This window comes from Martes martes, assembly GCF_963455335.1.
Source record: "Martes martes genome assembly, chromosome: 10".
In the NCBI taxonomy this organism is placed as follows: Eukaryota; Metazoa; Chordata; class Mammalia; order Carnivora; family Mustelidae; genus Martes; species Martes martes.
Window position 1 is genome coordinate 52203514 of NC_137898.1, and position 20580 is coordinate 52224093.

The 20580-nt window shown below is 44.1% G+C and overlaps 1 protein-coding gene across 3 annotated transcripts in view; it reads left to right on the forward strand.

Annotated features, from left to right (window-relative positions):
* Window positions 1-18117: 18117 nt before the first annotated feature.
* Window positions 18118-20580, forward strand: part of RIC3 (RIC3 acetylcholine receptor chaperone) — a 77417-nt gene continuing 74954 nt past the window's right edge. For all 3 annotated transcript variants that reach the window (XM_080814902.1, XM_080814903.1, XM_080814905.1), the window contains exon 1: window positions 18118-18259. In XM_080814902.1, the coding sequence (XP_080671028.1) occupies window positions 18136-18259 (124 nt within the window). In that variant the 5' untranslated portion in view covers window positions 18118-18135. The remainder of the gene's footprint in view (window positions 18260-20580) is intronic.

Genomic DNA, 20580 nt, shown 5'->3' on the forward strand with positions numbered 1-20580 from the left:
CTGCCTTGGATGGGAGCTCCCACATGGTACCCAGACCCCCATGTCAGCCATGTGATTGTGTTTCCTCTAGGCTAAACCTAAACAGACAATCAGGGTGGACATGTCTTTGAAGTGACTCACTAGGAGGGGAAAGAAAAGCTGGCGTTTGGGGTGCCTGAGTGGCTCAGTGGATTGGGCCTCTGCCTTCGGCTCAGGTCGTGGTCTCGGGGTCCTGGGATCGAGTCCCACATCAGGCTCTCTGCTCGGCGGGGAGTTTGCTTCCCTGCTCTCTCTGCCTGCCTGTGATCTCTCTCTCTCTCTCCCTCTCTGTCAAATAAACAAATAAATAAATAAATAAAAGCTGGCATTTGAGAACCAGCTTGAGCCAATTGACAGAGGTTGCGATTTGTAATTCATAGAAAAGGTCATCAAAGGAGTTTCCCTATCAAGTTGGAGTTTCCCTATCAAGTTTCTTATCCTTAGGGTTTTCTGATATGAGTGAAGTGAAGGAAGATTTGAGGACAGGGAATCAATTCTGAAATAGTTTCTGTGGAAAGCAGGAGACAGAGATACTAGGGACTGACAGAGGGAGGGATAGACAGTGCTGAGGGCTCAGCAGAAGGGAGCCCATAGTTCCTAAGGTTCTGGTCCTTGTGTTTGGATAACTGTCTCCAGTAGCAGTCAGCTCTCTGCATGCAGAGAAGATTAGGATAAGGAGTTGATTAACAAGGGCGGTGGGAAACCAGAGGTCTGTGGAGTTTAGTGTGTTGACAAGCCCCTGCTCTCTAGCCTAGTAAAATCCTCCACTGGGGATTCCAGAAGCCGTTGCTTTCGTTCCCATACGCGTACTGCCATCTGCTGGGAGGATGGGGGAGCAATCCAGAGGCCGCCTGGCACTAGGGCCCAAGCCAAAAATCCCTTGCTAGTCCCAGCCAGTCCGTCTTCAGCTTCCCTCCCTTCCTCCTTGCCTGCTTCCTCTGGCCTCCCAAGCCCTCTCTCACACCCCATCAGAGTACTGATCCCTCTCTGGCTTGGGGTCCTCTCCCCCAACTCTCCTCCCAAGCGTGGAGGCACAGGCACAGAGCACGGACATTGGGGCACATGGCCTCTCAGGCAAGACAAGTTTCCCTGTCCCCTCCATCATTCTGGACCAGGCCAGGCAGGAAAGAGGTGGCCATGGGGCCTGCCTTGTCACAGGTCAGGACGGGAGGCTACATGGATGTGCTCTTTCCAGTCTGCCTGAGTGTTGTCAGCCCAGAGAACCAGGCCTGTTTCAAAGCTAGCTGCACTAGAGAATGGCCCTCTTGTGATCCCTGAGAGCAAAACAGGGAAGTCAGAGCCACCTAGAGACCACCAGAAAGGGAAGACCCTCTGAGTCCTCCCATCAGAATTCCCATTTCATGGATGAGAAAATTGAGGCCCAGAAATAGTGTATCACACTGCCCCGCCTGATGGGAGGGACTATTAAAGCATATTCCTAAAGGACTCAGAGGACATCTAGTCGAATCCTCTCTCTTACAGGTGGGGGACACCAAGGTCTGGAGGGTAGCAGGAGGGGGGGTGTGGACCTGCTCCAGGCTGCGATGCTAGTTAGTATCTGCCCTGTGTTCTTTCCATGCACCAGACTGCTCCAGTTTGAAGAGGTCAGCTCCTGAAGGAGGATCTGCCTGAACACGGGAGGGCTATGAAGGGCGGTGGGGGGGGGCAGGGCAGGGAAGCCACCCAGCCTTCTGGAAGAACGCTGAGACAGCTGCCACTGGCTGCCCAGTCCTGCTGCTGTGTTCCCACCCTCTCTTTTGCTGCTCAGAGCAAGGCCAAGGTAGGAGGCTTATTTATTCCTGTGCTTTTATTTATGCATCTTTTATTCATTCACATCTTGTCAGTGTATATTGTTTACATTATAAATCATATGTATTCCCACACTCCTTCTTAAGGAAAAGGCCCAAGAATACAGATTGTTGCAAAGCTGTGAAAACGGTGGTGGGGGCGGCACCATGCCTCCACCCGCCTCAGGCTTCCTGGGGGGGGGGTTGCTGTGGAAAGCCCTCCTTCTGGCAGGCTGAGGGCTGAGACCACCCAGGGCCTCCCCCGGCCCCCACTCTGTGTGGCATGCACATCTCCCTCTCAACAGGGGCACAGGAGAAGGAGGAGGGATGAGAGAAGGTGGGGGGTTCTAGAGGGAAACCTAAGGATGGCATTTTCCCCCACACCCTTTCCTGAGCTGGCCCAGCAGAAATGGGCTGGGACACAAGCTGCCTGAAGCCATCTGAAGGGAGTAAGCCAAATCCAAGCTAGTCTGTAGGGAAAGCCTTAAGCCACCCAAGAGATGGTTGCAAGTGCCAAGACTGAAGGAAGAGAAGCAGATTTGTGAAGGAGAGTTGGAGCCAAGAACTGGTAACCGGGGAGGCATGGCATTCAAGCAGAAGCGGGTCAGGAGCAAATGCAGTAGGCTCTGGAAGGGCCTGGCAGCTAATCACGGTTTGCATCTGCAGGCTCCCCTAGGTGAGTGTGAGGGCCTGGAGATCTAGCCAGACTAGAGTTGGAAGAACTGGACTGAGCAGATGGGTCGTGCACCTGTCAGACTGAACCAATGAGCACTAGTACATAGATCTCTGTATTGTGTACCAAAACCTTGGGATGTGTCTAAAGCTATACTCAGAGGAGGAGTCATAGACTCAGATGCATTATTAGACAAGATGAGTAACCAAGAGCTAGCACAACAGGCAAAGCCCAAAAGTGTAGTGGCTTAACACAATAAAGGTTATTTCTTGTTTGTGCTACATGCCTGTTCCAATTCCTTAGGGAGACAGGCTGAGAATCTTCCATCCTGTAGCTAGACCATCTGGAACACATAGCCTACAAGACTATGGTAAAGTAGAAGGAGGAGAAGGGAGAAAATATACTGGCTCATAACTATTCCAATCCAGACAAAATATATACTATTTCTGTTCACAACCCATTGGCTAGAACTAGTTACATGACTGATCCCAAATTTTAAGAGACGCTGTGGTATGTAGGGGAGGAGCACATGTATATCTAGTGAGCACTGTCTCAGTCACACATGAAACAAGAAACAATTAAAATAAATGACTTAAGCATCCAACTCAAGAAACTAGAAAAAATAAAATCACCCTAAGAACAGTAGTAAGAAGAAATTAATAATAAAATAGAAATTCATCCATTAAGAATAACTTATTAACTTCCCAGCTGATGAAAAGACCAAAAAAGATGAATTACTACTTAATCAGATCAAAAAGGAAGCAAAGAAGCCCAAGTAGACAAAGTAGGGAAATAACCACAATATGTAGAAAATTAATTATAATTTTAAAATTTTACAACTCTATGTTAATGTACTTTAGAAATTGTGTGAAATTGTTTCTAGGAAAATGATAGTACTAGAACTGGCTGAAGATTATTAATAATCATGGAAGATATTGAGAAAAAATATTTTAATGATTTTCTCATATGTATATATGCACACACACACACACACACACATAGCTTCACAAGTGAATTCATTCAAATCTCTGAGGAACAAATAATTCTGGAGTTAAACTGTTCAGTGCATAAAAAGGAAAGGAAATCTCCAAGTTATTTGTTACAGAGCTAATAAAATATTGATAGCACAACTGGACAAGGCAAAGCAACTACCACAGATTAATCTCATTTTGATAACAAAACAAAAATCTTAAATAAAATATTAGCAAATAAAATTTAGCAGCATGTTTTTAGATAAATACATAATTACCAAGTCAAATTCAAAGCAGACACAATTATCACTGTCTACTACCTAAACTCCTAGCCAGAGGTGAAGTGGTATAGAGGCAGAGCTTAAATGGGGGTCATGAGATCATAGTAAGGAGAACCTGTGACTTTAGGATCCCTGCTGTGAGCCTTCAGGATCTCTTGAAAGCTGAAAACCTATGGAAAACAGGCACCTAGGGCAGGAGAAATAATGCTGAGAGGCTGTTTGCCATGACTTGCTTGAATCGGAGCTGTTAACTGTCTCAGCTCTCCCCTCTCCCACACTATTCTTCAACAACCCACTCAACTGTAGGATGAGATACAACCAGCTGGAAGTCATATGGAACCTTAGCAAAGGGTAGGGGGTAGGGAACATAAAAAAAAAGAACATAAACAAAAAAGCAGATGAAGAACATGCATTTCAAGAAGAACTAAGCAAAGGAAGGATTCAGACAAATAACTTTCTATAGCCTTCATTAAATTATAGATCACATGATCTCTAAAGAAAAGTACAGAGAAAAGACACAAAGGTATAGAGAAGGGTTTATAGGATAGCAAATAATAAATAATAAGGTGGCAAAAGTCAAGAGAATAAATGGAAGCAAAAGAAAATAGAGACAGTGAGGGAATATTATAGAGAGCAACCTCACATTAGAAACAACAAATAACAGTGAAAATACAGCCAGAGTCACACAAGATAAAGTGGAACAAAAATAAAAATAAAAACATGATTATGAAGAGGTTGATAGATAAGAAGGACTAAAGAAATCCAATATATATAACTGGTGTTTCTTAAGATGAAAATGTCCCCAAAGAAAATTAAAAATACTTTCTTTCCTATCTTTCACAATTTTTCTTCTCCCCTGCACTGGTCTATCTGTATTTATGCTCAGAGATTTCTGAAATAATGTTCATCAAGAGTTATAGAAGGTTCTTTCCAGGTGGTAGAGATAGGAGTGAATATTAACTTTTTTCTTTGTGTCCTCTATTATTTCTTATAGTAAACATGTGTTAGTTGCATAAAAACAAAATCATTATATTTAAAAAAGAAATCCAAACAATAAAAACAACCTACGGTTTTGAAATGTCAAGAATTAAAAGCAACCATACGTAAAAATTAACTACAAATGGGTAATGGTTCTAAATATAGAACTCACATAGAAGAGAAACATAGGAGAAATTTTTCTTGACCTTGGGTTAAGCAAAGAGTTCCTATGGATGACACCAAAAGCACAATCCAGAAAAGAAAATATTGGTAAATTGGACTTCATCAAAATTGAAACTTGTGCTCTGTAAAGCATACTGTTAAAAGAATGAAAAGATCAGCCCCAGGTTGGGAGAAAATATTTGCAAATCATATACCAGACAAATGACTTGCAACCAAAAAATTTAAAGAACTCTCAAAATTGAACAATAAGAAAGCAACTCAGTTGTTTAAATGGCAAAGGTTTGACTAGAAACTTCGACCAAGAAGACATGTTTATGACAAATAAGCACATGAAAAGATGCTCGACATCACTCATCATTAGGTAAATGTAAATGAAAACCACAATAACATACTAGTATATACAATTCAGATGACTAAAGTTAACAAATGAAAACTGACCATATCAAGTGCTGATGGGATGGGGAGCAACTGGAACTCTCTTCCATTCCTGGCATAGCCCTCTGGAAAAAGAAGTGTAGCAGTTTCTTTAAAAAGTGAAACTTGGGGCACGTGGCTGGCTCAGTCAGTGGAGCATGAAACTCTTGATCTCAGGGTTGTGAGTTTGAGCCCCATGTTGGGTGTAGAGTTTACTTTGAAAAAAATTTAAGAAATATAAATAAATAAATACAGAGTGAAACATACATTTGCCTATGTCCTGTGAATGCCATTATTTTTTTATCCTAAAGAAATGAAAACCTATGCTCACACAAAAACCTGTGCATGAAAGATTATAGGAGTATTTTGTAATCACCAAAAACCCTGAAACAAAACCCAAATGTTCTTCAATAGGTGAGTAAACTGTGCTCTATCCACACAATAGAATACCACTCAGCAATAAACTACTAATACACACAACCTCTTCAATGAATCTCAAATGCACTCTTCTAAGTGAAAGAACTCAGTCTCAAAAGATTACATACTGTATGATTCCATTATTTTGGAAAGGGCAAAAATATAGAAACAGAGACTACATCTGCAGTTGTCTGCGGTTGATACAGGGAGAGGATCTGAAGATGAAGGTGCAACACATGGGAATTCTCTGGGATGTTGGAATTGTTCTGTATCCTGTGCGAGGTGGTGGTTAAAAGGATCTGGGTATGTATAAAACTCAGGGGAAAAAGTGAATTTTACATTTGTCAATTTAAAAACTTAAAGAAGAATCCCCAGTGAACATTCCATGTTCTACATTCAAAACCTTGAGGTGTATGAACAACTGTATCGACCCATACAGAGGGGAGAGAGTATAGAATAATGCTTGGAACTACTGGTTCCCAAGACTTTATGGGATGTGAGACTGGGCTCTTGTGGTGACATGAGCTGATTCATTAACATAGCTGCATCCGTTTCATAAGAAAAACAAAATGAAACAAAAAAGTAAAAGAAGACCACCCAAAGTACTACAAATACAAAATAATGACCATTTCAAAAAAAAATACTGAAAGCAAGGGCTACTGAGGGGGAATTTCTGCTACTTATCAGTTTTGGCGCCCAGACAGTGATTTCCTTTTGTTTTGGTCACACACTATTGAGAAGATTCTGACACCTAGAAAAATGTAGTGAAAATGGCAACATATTTCGAGTTCAGCTTGCAGCCTCAAGATAATCTTCAATTAACCTCAGAAACTTGAAAGAGAAAAGAAAACTGGTGTGGTTTGTTTGTTTCTAACAGAGAATCAACAAAGGTATGTGACTGCTTGCACTCCTTATTAAACAAAGCGTTACAAATGGAGAAGCCTAAGCTTCATCATGTTTTATGGACATATTTTTTAAAAATCCAAATAAATTTATAGAAATGAAAGAAGAATCATTATTCATAGGCTCTACTTGTTAAAAAATCAGTTAACATGACAGTACAAGTTAACATATCAGGAGTTGTCAATATATTCAAATTTAATATATACTTCATTTGAGTATGTGTTACTCTAATTATAGTTAAAAACATATTTGAAAAAAAAATTAAGAACAGGGGTGCCTGGGTGGTTCAGTGGGTTAAAGTCTCTGCCTTCCCCTCAGGTCATGATCCCAGGGTTCTGGGATCGAGCCCCCACATCGGACTCTCTGCTCGGTGGGGAGCCTGCTTCCCTTCCTCTCTCTCTGCCCGCCTCTCTGCCTACTTGTGATCTCTGTCTGTCAAATAAATAAATAAAATCTTAAAAAAAAACAAACAAACATTGAAGAGAGATCTGCGGCACCTGAGTTTCTACAGAACACAATTTAAAAAGCACTCAGTGGCAGTATGATAAACACCATCTAAGCCAAACATGGGAATGTGGATGATCAGTCATTCAATGGAAACCTGTTCCTACTTCATGTACCTGATTGTGGCTTTCAGCTGCTATATAATATGCACATAACTTATTTCCAGCCAGTTTAGAAGCTTTCTCAAAGCACTTTATCTGTAGACTCAATACACTGTCATCTTCATTCATCCAATCAAAGAATATTTATTGACACTTACCATGTGCCAGACACTATTCTAGGCACTGGGGAAGCAGAAGCAAGCAAAACGGACCAAATTCCCTGCTCTGATGCCGCGTATACTCTAGAGGGGAGAGACAGAAGAGAAACCAAAGTAATAAGCTGTAGAAGATGATAAGTGTTGCTATAGACTGTATGTTTGTGTCCCTCTGAAATTCATATGTTGAAACCTAATCCCCAGGAATGGTATTTGGAGGTACAGCCTTTGGGAGGTGATTGAGTCGTGAAGGTGATGAGCCTCATGAGTGGGATTAGCACCCTTATGAAAGAGACCCCAGAGAGCTCCCTTGCTTCTTCCTCCACGAACAGGGGAAGAAGAGGGCTATCCGCGAACCAGGAAAGCAGGCTCTCATCAGACACAGAATCTGCTGGTGTCCTGCTCTCAGATCACAGCCTGAAGGGCTAAGAGAGCTAAAGTTCTGTTGTTGATAAGCCACACCGTCTATGGGACTTTGTTATAGCAGCCTGAGCTGGCTAGGACAAGTGCTGTGGGGGGAAATAAAGTAAGGCAGGTGGATAAAGAGTGCTATACCTTACAGCAGTTGGCCAGGGAAGGTCTCACTGAGAATGGTGAGAGTTGAGCAAAGACTTAAAGGAGGTGAGAGGTTGAGCCATGCAGATATCTGGGGCAGGGGCAGCCCTGGCAGAGAGCACAAGTGCAGGGACTCAGCGTGGCGCTGCCCAGGCCTGTGTGAGTGTGAGTAAGGCCAGTGTGGCTACAGATGGAAGCAGAGACATCACAGAACATGTGTTCAGAGAGGGGAGGACACTGTATTTACAGACTCTGGTTGTTTTGGAACCCTTAGACACAAAATAGTAGGAGGCGATCCTTCTCTCTGCCCCTTTCCCTTCCAGGATCACTGTCTTCCATTGCATTTGGGAGAACAGACTTTGTCCCAAGTGCTTTCTTACCAAACCTGCGGCGTCCTGACTCTCTGTTTTCACCTGGTCACCATGACCCACACCCCCAAAGCCCTCCACGCACATTTGTTTCTTGTCACCTTGGTTATTGGGATTAGCATTCTCTGCTGATTCAATGCTGCTGCCTCAGCCTTTGGAGATGAGGGAGGATCTTAGGAGACGAGAATGTCCTCGGGTCTTAAGAGGTGAGAATGCCTTGCTCCAAGCAGGGACCGATCCCCTCCCAGATTCCCGAGCACCAATGGCACATCCTGTGGTGTGTCACAGACTTTTCTAAAGGCTTGAGGAAACCATAAGAGGAATGCAGTTCAGGAGGAAAGCCTGGATATCACCTTTCTGAAACCGTAGCCCACCAAGCACCTCTCATCACAGGGAGCTCTTTCTGGCTGACTCTCTAGGAGACCTTCTGCTCCACAAACCACAGTGCTTCAAACCCTGCTGTCTCTTCCCTGCTACCTTTCTGTCAGATTCCTGTCTCTGCGACTCCAGGAGAAGTCCCAAATGTTACAACATATAACAGCCTCTCCTTGAAGGAAAACGTCACTTTAATTTATTCTGAAGAGCCCCTTGTCTTCATTGTCTTAAAGCCCAACTCTGTCTAGATGACCTTCGGGGCCTTGCCTTGCTGAGCCAGAAGATTCCCAGAGGCACTTCCCCTGTGCCAAGGTAAGGCTTCCACCATTCCCTAGAATAGAGAAACATCTGCCTGGCAACTTTTCTAAAAATGACAACATTTGGGGCGCCGGTGGCTCAGTGGGTTAAAGCCTCTGCCTTTGGCTCAGGTCATGATCCCAGGGTCCTGGGATCAAGCCCTGCATCCGGCTGTCTGCTCGGCAGGGAGCCTGCTTCCCTTCCTCTCTCTCTGCTTGTCTCTCTGCCTACTTGTGATCTCTTTCTGTCAAATAAATAAAATCTTTTTTAAAAATGACAGCATTTTACTTCTATGCACTTGATACAATTAAAAACAATTGGTGTGTCATAGAAAACACAGAGCAGGAGCCATCTTACTAAGGTGTTTTAATTTCTCTTAAAGCCAGAAGGAAGAGTGAATTTTTAGGTAGAAAATTGTCTTGATATATAATAGTAACATATTTGTCTTTATACCAATGTAGTCATGATATATAATTTTAAATATGTGTTATGGAGGAGGGGACCCATCAGAGGTAAAGCAGCAGGAGCCCATGACAGTCCTAAAGTGACCTTGCAGCCAGTCAAAGCCTGCCATGACTTGAACCTGACGGGCATTCACACTCAGCAGTTTGTCTATGCCATTCAGACTTGCTAACAAAATTATAGCAAAATGAACGTGATCCTTAGGTGAAATAGAATAATATTTATTTCAAGTTATGAAAAGAAGACAAAAGAGAGGAAATTAGATAGAATCAAACTGACTTCTTTTGTGACTCTTTTTTTTTTTTTAAGATTTTATTTGTTTATTTGAGAGTGAGGGGGAGAGAGAGAGAGCATGAGTTTGGGAGGGGCAGAGGAAGGAGACTCCCCGCTGAGCAGGCAGTCTGATTCAGGGCTCCATCACAGGACCCTGGGGTCATGACTTGAGCTGAAGGCAGATGCTTAACCGACTGAGCCACACAGGCACCCCTTGTGAGTCTTTTCTAGGCTCTAGGTCCTTGATCCATATTCCTTTCTAGAAGCAGTTCAGACATTGGATAATAATGATGTGCCCTTGATAATAGCAGTAGTAATGATGGTAGTAACACTGCATCTGAGGCAAGCTCTATTTCAAATGTTTTGTATGCAAACGCACTTATTCTTTGAGAAAGTCATGATACTTCCAGTTGCAAGAAATAGAAATCCAACTCTAGGCAGCTCTTTCTGCCCATGGGTCCTGTCCCCATGCTTTAATAAAACCCCCTTTAAAAAAAGAAAGAAAGAAAGAAAGAAAAGAAATCCAACTCTAGCAAGCAAGCTTAACACATATGAAAAAAAAGGGAGAAACGTTTTGACTCATATGGCTGGGGAGGGTTCAGAATCAAACGAGGAAGAGCAAGGAGCAAAGAGAGATTTGGGGGTGGAGCCTGGATTCAACACCAGGCTTGCCCTCCATCCACCAATTTCTCTTTCCCTCCCTCATAGTCTGAGAGTTGCTCTAGGGCTGATAGCTCTCCAGCAGGCCCAGCTTGCTCCCCAGGTTAGAGACCAGGCAGGACCCCAACTTGTATGTAGAAACTATCTGCAGGTGACCTCAAGGGTGAGCCAACAGGATCTGAATGGAGCCCGTGGAGCATTTACTCTAACACCTTACCGCACCATGGTCCTCAAAATAGGGGAGCTGCTTCTCCTCCAGCTCCAGCTCCAGCAAGCCCTGCAAGGAACCCTAATCTAGCAGGCTGGGATCAAGTTCCCACTGTGGACCAATCACAGGTCCAGGGGAACAGCAGGCTGCTCCCTAGGGAGGGCAGAAGGTTCGTCTATTGGAATAGAAAAAGTTCCACTAGTCCTTTCCTCCACTCTCTTCAGTAACTAAAACCCATATTCATTATGTAAGTGCTGAGTCCTAAGGCAAAGACTGGCTAGGCTTTGCCCAGCAACTAGGGCGCTGACGGACACAAAACTCCTGGTTCTCCAATTTTCACCGACTTGATCCCCCCACAGGAAGAAAACAGTCGTTATCAAAAAGGCAATTGTCATTCTCCCTCTTTAGAAAAATTCCCATTAAAGATAAAGCAAATTTTAATTAGATTAAGTATCCAATTACTGTAATTACATTTTTTAAAAATTCACATCATGAAGATGACCCTTTTTAAAAGGGTTACAGGAATAATTAGTGTATTCATATTAACCAAAATGTATTGGATAATATTTATACCCAGAAGACAAAGTACATTACACACATTTCACCTTTGGGGAAAGCTTGCAAATGTTTTGGCAGTGGCATGAATATTTATAGGCCAGAGTGTGCTTTAGCAAGATTATGTGAGGAAGCATTTAAATGCTCACCAATTTTTACCCAGGGGTAAAGCATACAGAAAATGCAGCGCAGAGATTATGGATATGCAAAATGTGACTTGGGCAGGGAATTTCTATCAGTTTGCTTAATTAATTGGAGCCAAAGACTATTTCTTCTCATTCGAGGCAGAAAGACACAAGGTATCCAACTGTGACTTCTCTCTGCTCGGCATCCACCGGGGGCAGGGCCCAGTGAGAAGAGGTGCTGGGAGAGTGGTAAAGACACTCTTATCCTGACCGCACACCACCCAGAAGCCTGGGTCCTCATGCCCCCAGCCTCTGCCCTCCCAGTCCCAGTCGGGGAAAGCTTTAGGGTGAGGAGTAGGGGCCTCACAGGGGCTTCCTCCCGATGGGCTTGCTCCTGAAACCGTCTCCCCTTTCTCATTCTCGTTTTCTTCCTTTTACCTGCTTTGAGCTGTAGCTATGGCTGTTGTTCTGTGGTACACCCAATTGCCTTCCAAGCTCCATCGCATTTGCTAGCTCAGGGAGGGAGGCAACACAAAATCCATTTCACAGGTGACAAAACAGGGGCTCCAGACCTTGAAGCAACTCCCAGAGCCATGCCAGAGAGCTGGCCTCTGAGGGATCTCTGCTGCCACTGCCCTGTGGCCTGTGTTGTCTCAGCTCTGCCTCTCAGGAAGCTGGGGGCTGCCACCAACTGCGGGCACATCCCATCTCTGCTGCCACCTAAGACCGCCAAAAAAGGCAGCCCCGCCATTGCTGTTTCCTCTCATAGGTTACATCCAAATGGAGGTCTGCTGCCACCTAAGACCATCAAAAAAGGTCAGGCATGGATAAGTCTGGCTGGGGAAGCTTCTAGACCTGCGCCTAGTGGAAAGGGGAAGGAGAGTTGGGTGGATTTTACATGGGCAATGTGAGTCTCTTGATGGGGATAACATCAAAGAGAGGGGATTCCAAAGATTTTGGACATCCATAGTTAACAGATATTTATTACCTTTCCTTCATCCCAGATGGAAATTCTACCCTTCTCTCAAGGCCTGGGTTCAATACACCCTCTGTGTGCATCCTACCCTATCTCCTGCTTCCTTCTTTGGCTTCTTCATTCTGGGCTTTAGAGATACAGGCCTTGCTCCCTTCTGCTCAGTGTTCTGGATATTTGGGTCACAGTTCCCTGTGGACCACCCCAATTTCCTGTCCATATTAAGGGTCCATGACTTTACTGTAGTTCCTCTGGGCCCTGCTTCAAAACTGTTTTCAGAGACCAAGGTGCATCTTTGGAATCTCCTCTGGAATGGAAAAGCCTCCCATCACAGGGAGAATTACATTTTTGGAAATAGTCAAAGTCTATTTGAGTTCTCCAGAGAAAGAAGCAATTGGATGTGTGTGTGTGATCAGGATGGGGGATGGGGATGATGGGAGAGTAAGAAAGAGAGAGAGAGCGAAAGGGAGAGATTTATCTTCAGGAATTGGCTGATGTGATTATTGAAGTTGAGCAAGTCCAAAATCTTCAGGATGGGCTGACAGACTGGAGATCCAGGAAGAGCCAATTATGCAGTTTAAGTCTGAAGACCTCCTGCTGCAGAATTGTCTCTTACTCAGGAGAGATCAGACTTTTGTTCTGTTAGAATTTCAACTGATTGGGTGAGGCTCACCCACATTGTGGTGGGCAATCAGCTTTACTCAAATTCCACAGATTTAAATTAATCTCATTAAAAAAAAAGCACTCTCACAGAAGAAAAGCACCCTCATCCAGAATAATGTATGACCACATATCTGGGCACTGGCCCAGCCAATATGACACATAAAATTAACCATCATGGTCACTAGGGGACAAATTTAGTGGATGAGGTAGAGTGAACTATGGTGGGCAAAATCAGTGACTTTTGAAATGGGACTCTTTGGGATGACCCTTTTCTTTAACCAAGTCTTTTTTTTTTTTAAGATTTTATTTATTTATTTGACAGAGAGAGACACCGCGAGAGAGGGAACACAAGCAGGGGGAGTGGGAGAGGGAGAAGCAGGCTTCCTGCTGAGCAGGGAGCCCAATGTGAGGCTCAATCCCAGGACCCTGGGATTATGACCCACGCAAAAGCCAGCCGCTTAATGACTGAGCCACCCAGGCGCCCCAACCAAGTCTTTTTTAATTGAAATATAAGTACATTGGATATTGAAATCGACATAGAACATATTAGCTTTAAAGAAGAATGTATTAGTTTCAAATGTACAACATGATTTTTTAAAAAAATATATTTTATTTGTTTATTTGACAGAGAGAGAGATCACAAGTAGGCAGAGAGGAAGGTGGAGGGAGCGGGGGGAAGCAGGCTCCTTGCTGAGCAGAGAACCCGATGAGGAACTCAATCCCAGGACCCTGAGATCATGACCTGAGCCAAAGGCAGAGGCTTAACCCACTGAGCCACCCAGGCGCCCTGTACAACATGATTTAATATTTGCATATACTGTGAAATGCTGACCAAAATAAGTCTAGCTAACATCTATCACTACACATAGTTACAGTTTTTTTTCTTATAATGAGAACTTTTAAGATCTCTCTTTGCAACTTTCAAGTATACAATACATTATTACTAACTATAGTCACCACGCTGTACATGACATTCCCAGGACTTACTTATTTTATAACTGATAGTTTATATATCTTTTGAGGTGACTCTTCAAGGAAACTCTTACTGTTGATTCCTAGAAGGATGGATAGTTGCTTGGAGCTGTGACAAAATCAGTGTGTGTGTGTGTGTGTGTGTGTGTGAAACAAGCAGCCTCATACTTCAGTAAGAACCTACTGTGAGCCAGTTCTGTGCTTGATCATGTCATGGAAAGAAGACATAACCCTATCCTCCTGGGGTTCCTGCCCAGGTGAAAAGACACAACAAACCCATGATAAACAGTGTCCACGCCAATTTAATAAAAGAAGAGTTAACATGAGCTGGAGCATCCAGGAGAGCTTTGTGGAAGGGATTCAGATTTATCTGGGCCTTCTATATTAGGCAAGGTCAACTGTGAAAGGGGTGGAGGGAAGGAAATCATTGGCAGCAGCCGCAAAAGTGGCTCCAGCTGTAGGCCTTCACGAGCCTCAAATCAGGGAGCCCTGCTGGTCATTAAAAGACAGAGTAGAAATAGATTCTAAGGAGAAGGAGACGGAGGTCTTCCCCTTCTTTGGGGGTTTAAGGCTAGAAGAGCCCTTCTCTGCTTCCTACTGCACACCAGAGAGAAAGGTAGGTTTTCTCGCCTGGGTCTTGTGATCCAGGAGCAGTTTGTTTCTGGGCTGAAATTGGATGTCAAGATAAGTGGAATAAAGGTAAATCAGAAATGTCGGGAAGGCAACTAGCATAGGGATAAGAACGCCAGGAATGAGGGAGAAAGTTTCTAGGGAGCAATTTACAAGTTCCATGGTAGTGGGAGGGCAGGCAAGAGGAAAAAAGGTTTGTTTGAGTGTAGAATGATAAAAAATACAATGAGATTAAGCACGTAATGATTAGGGTCAGGCATTTATTCAGAGTTTTGTATCATCAGTGCACATCTGTACGTAAAGGACTTAGAAGCTACAATCATTCTCAAAACCAACAAACACGAGAACCACCACTGCTTACAAGAATGTGTCTTCTGGGGGTGCCTGGCTGGCTCAGTGGGTTAAGCCTTTGCCTTTGGCTGAGGTCACGATCTTGGGGTCCTGGTACCGAGCCCCGCATCAGGCTCTCTGCTCAGCGGGGAGTCTGCTTTTCCGCCCCCCTCCACCTACCTCTGTGCCTACTTGTGGTCTGTCAAATAAGTAAATAGAATCTTTTTTAAAAAGTATGTCTTCTGGCCGATCATTATACCTTCTGTTTTTGTCACCTTCTAACTGCCCAGTTACTCCTTTTTCGAGATTTTAACACCTGGATCACTGTCTTTTTCACCCCATTTCTGTCCTCACACTTGGGAAGTTTATCATAATGGTGTAATCTAGGTTTCCTACTGTGGCCTCTCATCACTCTACATGAGCACTCTTGCTGATGTTATCTTCTCCCAGACTTCACTTACTATTGAAGCGCCATTTGCTTCCATATTTGTTCCTAGCCCAAACATTCCTTGTGAGTTTGAGACCCATGTATCCAACTGGAGAGCAGTACCTGGATATCCCATGGAACTCAAATACAACTAGTCAAAATCTGAATTCCTTATCTCACAAACATGCTTCTTCTGTTCTCAAAATGCTGTTATATGAAATCAATGCCTATCTAGTCACCCAAGCTAGAATGTTGGGGGCAGGTCATCACCATTTTCTCTGCACCTCCTAGAAGCCATATCCCATAAGGTACCACCTCCCAAGATTGCACCTGTTGTCCATGAGTACAGAGCTCCCCTGGTTCCAGAGAGTAAAACTGTTGGTTGAGGTTAAGTCCTGGAGTAAGCATGCCTGGGTTCGAATAATAGCTTTCAGGTGGTACTGTGTAGTTGTTGGGGAGCTACATAAGCTTTCTGTTTCTTGTTTTTTTTTCTCTGTAAAATGGGTATATTATATTGCTTACTTCATAAAATTGTTAGAATCAATTGTTATGTAAAATATAAGGAATACAGTAAGTACTCAATAACTTTTAGTGATGTTGATGGGATCAACAGTGATGATGCCTGAATAAAGCTGGTAGGGGCAAATCCAGCGCCAATAATTGAGGAACGAGATTCGGAGGATCTCACCTGCTTCTTAACCAGACTTTCAACTAATCCCTTATCCAGCCCAAGCCACATCTCTGCCTTTAAAGAAACTCAGTGCCTCCAATTCTTAAGCCCTCCTAGGTTCTGAGGGGCAAAATAGTTTGCCTTCTAGGAGTTTTCCCTCAGTAGGTACTTCAGTTTTTATGTTTTACACCTGCACTGCCCAATATGGTAGCCACTAGTCACATGGCTATTAAGCCATTGAAATGTGAGTTAGGAGTGCTATACACGTTGAAAGAATATTTGGGGTATATTGGGTTAAATAAAATGCATTAAATGAATTTCACCCTTTTGCTTTTTTTTTTTTAAGATTTATATTTATTTACTTGACAGAGATCACAAGTAGGCAGAGAGGCAGGCAGAGAGAGAGAGAGGGAAGCAGGCTCCCTGCTGAGCAGAGAGCCGGATGCGGGGCTCAATACTAGGACCCTGGGATCACGACCTGAGCTGAAGGCAGAGGCTTTAACCCACTGAGCCACCCAGGCGCCCCTCGCTTTTTAATTTTTTAAAAAGATTTTATGTATTTGACAGAAAGAGACACAGTGAGAGAGGGAACACAAGTAGGGGAATTGGAAGAGAGAGAAACCAGCTTCCCACCAAGCAGGGAGCTCCATGTGGGGCTCAATCCCAGGACCATGAGATCATGACCTAGAGGGGAAGGCAAACGCTTAGCAACTGGCCACCCAGGGACCTCCTCCCCCACCCCCACCGCCGGCACATTTGCTTTTTTAATGAGGCTGCTAGAAAATTTTAACTTACATATGTGACTATCATTGTATTTCTATTGGATAATGTTGCATCTTACAAAATGTTGGTGTTTTTTTTTTTTTTTTTTTGGTTTTGGGTGTTTTTTTTTGTTGTTGTTTCTTTTTTTTTTTTTTTTTTTTGCCTGTTGTCATATTTTCACTCATTTTCCTTAGTCTTGTAGTGGATACCCTTTACCTCTTTATTTTCATTTTTGTGAGGTGTCTGGAGGAGGAAAGATAAATGGGTGTGTTCCATCCGCCATGTTGAACTGGAAGTTTTATCCAGGCTTCTCACAATCTTGCTCCTGCTTATATTTGTAGCCTTATTACTTTATGTCCTGTCACCAGCCCTATGGCCCAGCCAAAATGAATCACTAGGAATCTTTGGAAGGCACACAGGCTTTCATGAACTTGCTTTCTTCGTATCCTTTGTACTCTAACTCCTCCCACCTGTCTGTCTGGTGACTTATTCTCCAAAAACTCAAATTTCACCTACTTTCAGGAGCTTTTCTTGTCCCTGTCCTTCCAGTTGAGCTGACTGTTCCGGAGCTGAGACTATTTCCTGCATTTCTTGGTTAGGTACCTATCTCCCCCGTAAGGAATCCCATCTTATTCATCAGACCCTATAGTGCCATTTCTGGATTTGGTACATTGTAGGAACTAAATGTTTATTATTTAATGTTTATAAAACAAATGAATAAAGACACGAAGGAAGGACTGGGAATACAGAGGAAGGAGAGGGCTGACTGGAGAAGTCTCACGAGGGTAGTATTTTTCATTTGTTCTTCAGAGAAGTTTCTCACCAGCGGGGATGGTGTTAGGAATTTTTCAGGCAGAGGCAACAGGACAACAAGCCAAGCTTCCCTGAAAGCAAGGAATATGCTGGGGAAAGAGCAAATGAGGTCGTTTGGATGCAGCACTGTTCAGACCAGATCATTCAGGGTCTGGCGGTCCCAGAAAGAAATCTGAGGGTTGTGCGGGGGATCAAGAGGTGTTTGTGAAAGGAGCTACACGGTGGAGCGAGATCATTAGGCGTGCGCTTTAGCATTTTCCCGTTTGACTGCGGACGGAGGCTGGCTGCGAGCGGAGGGCGCTGTTTGCGGTAAGGGGCTCGGCGGCGTGGTCGGGGCTGGCTGCGAGCAGGGCGGCCAGCGGGATATGGAGAAGGAAGGGCACGACCGCCAGCCCCCGGGCAGGGGGAGATGGGACCGCGGGGTGCGGAGAAAGATGGGTTTCCAGCTGACCCAGACCCGAGGGTGCAGGTGTGAGTACGGAGATGGGGGAGGGCCGTGCGGGGGATTGGCGCACTTGTCCCTCGCGCGTCGCCGTCCGCGCAGCTCGCGGTTCGGTCGGAGGAGGCCGCCGACGCTGCGGTTCCGGTTCCGGTTCCGGCTGGCGTCTGCACCTCTGGCGAGGGCGGCGGCCATGGCGTACTCCACCGTGCAGAGGGTGGCCCTGGCTTCGGGGCTCGTCCTGGCCGTGTCGCTGCTGCTGCCCAAGGCCTTCCTATCCCGCGGAAAGCGGCAGGAGCCGCCGCCGGTGCCGGAAGGTAAGTGGAGGCTAGCTCCCTCTGAGTGTACGGAGAACGCTGCTCCAGGGAGGGGGAGCTCGAGGTCTCCTCCGAACGGGCTAGAGAGGGCGGACCGGGCGGTGTTTGGGAGGTGCCAAGCCCTGCGGTCCCCTTAGTGTCAGCGGACAGCGGCGGGCTCCATGGGGCGCCTGGTCCCTCCCGACCTTCTGCAGCAGGAAGGGCTGGGGATGCAGGCGTGGGTGCCTGGCACCCTCCAGGTGGCCTCTCGCTCCCCGGTTGTTCGCAGTCCTTCCCCCTTCCCCTCCCTCAGTGGCTTCACTCAGCTGTCTCATCTGTCCAAGTGCTCTGAGTTCGGAGGGCTCCCGCTTGGACTCCCGTCTCGGGTTTCCGTGTGCTTTGTGTCTTGTGTCGTGCTTTTGTAAGAAGTAAAGTCAACTGACATTGCTGTTGTTAATCCGAAGTCATTGTGTACTTCCAGCGCGCCGCTTCAGGCTGTCTTTGTGCCTTTTTAAATACAATTTGAAGATTTTAATTCGAACTTCAGTTACTGAGACGAAAGAATTCCTACATTCCCCTCAAGTGTTTGCTCATTTTTTGTTATTGGTATGGTGTAGGTGGTGTTTACAAATACACCTTTTTGGTCGCGTTCAGGGGCTTTTACATAACAGGTGTAAAGGGATGGATGTCCAGGCTGAGAGAAGGAACTACAACAATTTTCTGTAGCCCCTGAAGTTCTACTGGGAACTTTCTCCTGTAGGTTATCTCTGTAATACCCTTGAGGATGGTTTTAGTCTCTAAACACTTCCACTAATGTTCAGCCTTTCGATGACTGGACAGCTCCTTTTGAACTGAAGTCCACTTCCCTGTAATCTGTGCACACTGACCGTCGTTCCACTCTTTTGCACATCATAGAAATACTGCAGATGCAAAGCACTATGCTCTAGGGGTAGAGGACAGATTGAACCGAGAATTCTTTTGAGAGAATGTGCTTGATAAACTTTATACTTGTAAAAACTATCTACCTGGAAGAGACTTCTAAAAAATCACGTTTTTTTTCTTTCTGCCTTATTACAAAATCTCAGAGGTTTTACTAATTTTGTCTAATGATACTGCCATGTCTGCCTTGAAGATTAATTCATGATGATCTTGAGCAATAAAGATTTTTCTAAAACAGTATCTTACTGAATTGAATTCCATTATGCTGAATTATGTTGAATAATTTCTATTGAGTGTGAGTGGGAGATACTCTTCTGAATGTTGTACAGAGATTAAACGGTTCTTTCCTTTGAGAACTCAAGAGCTGATTTTTGATGTTCTCATCTTAGGATCTTTGCACTTTCTGTTCTCCTTATTCCTGGAGTGTTCTTCCCTCAGCTGCCTTCTCATAACTCAAGTTTCTGCTCAAATGTAACCTCCTCAGAGACTTTCCTTGCCAACCCTAGCTAAGATAACTGGACCCCCATTCTTCCTTGTTCCTTCATGTTGTTCTACTTTCCTTCTTGAAGGAACTATTAAATAATATGAAATGTTCTTATTTAGTCTTTTTCTGTGTCTACCTTCTAGAATGTAAGTTTCATGAGGGCAGTGGCTTGGTCTCCTTTACCACTGTTTCTTTAGCACTTGCCTAAAATGGCAGTTGATAAATATTTTTAAGTGAATAATTCAAGTTTATGAAGCTAAAATAGTGTGAATTCTTTTTGCCTTAGTTACCAAAGAATATAATCTAGGGAAAAACCTATCCTGAGACAAACCATAAGAGACTCTTAATGCCACAAAACAAACTGAGGGGGGCTGAGGGGAGGGGGCTAGGGAGAGGGTGGTGGGGTTATGGACATTGGAGAGGGTATGTGCTATGGTGAGTGCTGTGAAGTGTGTAAACCTGGCGATTCACAGACCTGTACTCCTGGGGCTAATAATATATGCTTATAAAAAAATTTAAAAATTTAAAAAAAAACAAAAATACTTCTCCTGAATGATATATTTCAGTAACTGAAATTTTGCTAACTAAATTCTCTGCCCTTGGATGGACCTAGAGGGTATTATGCTGAGTGAAATAAGTCAGAAAAAGACAAATACTATGATTTCACTTATATATGGAATCTAAAAAATAAATGAACAAACAAAACCAGAAATAGACCCATAAATATAGAGAACCGATGGTTGCCAAATGGGAGGGGTGGTGGGGGAATGGAAAAATGGGTGAAGAGGAGTGGGAGATACAGGCTTCCAGTTATGAAATGAGTAAGTCACGTGGATGAAAGTACAACATAGGGAGTATAGTCAGTGGTGTTGTCATAGTATCATATTGTGATAGTTGGTAGCTATACTCATGGTGAGCA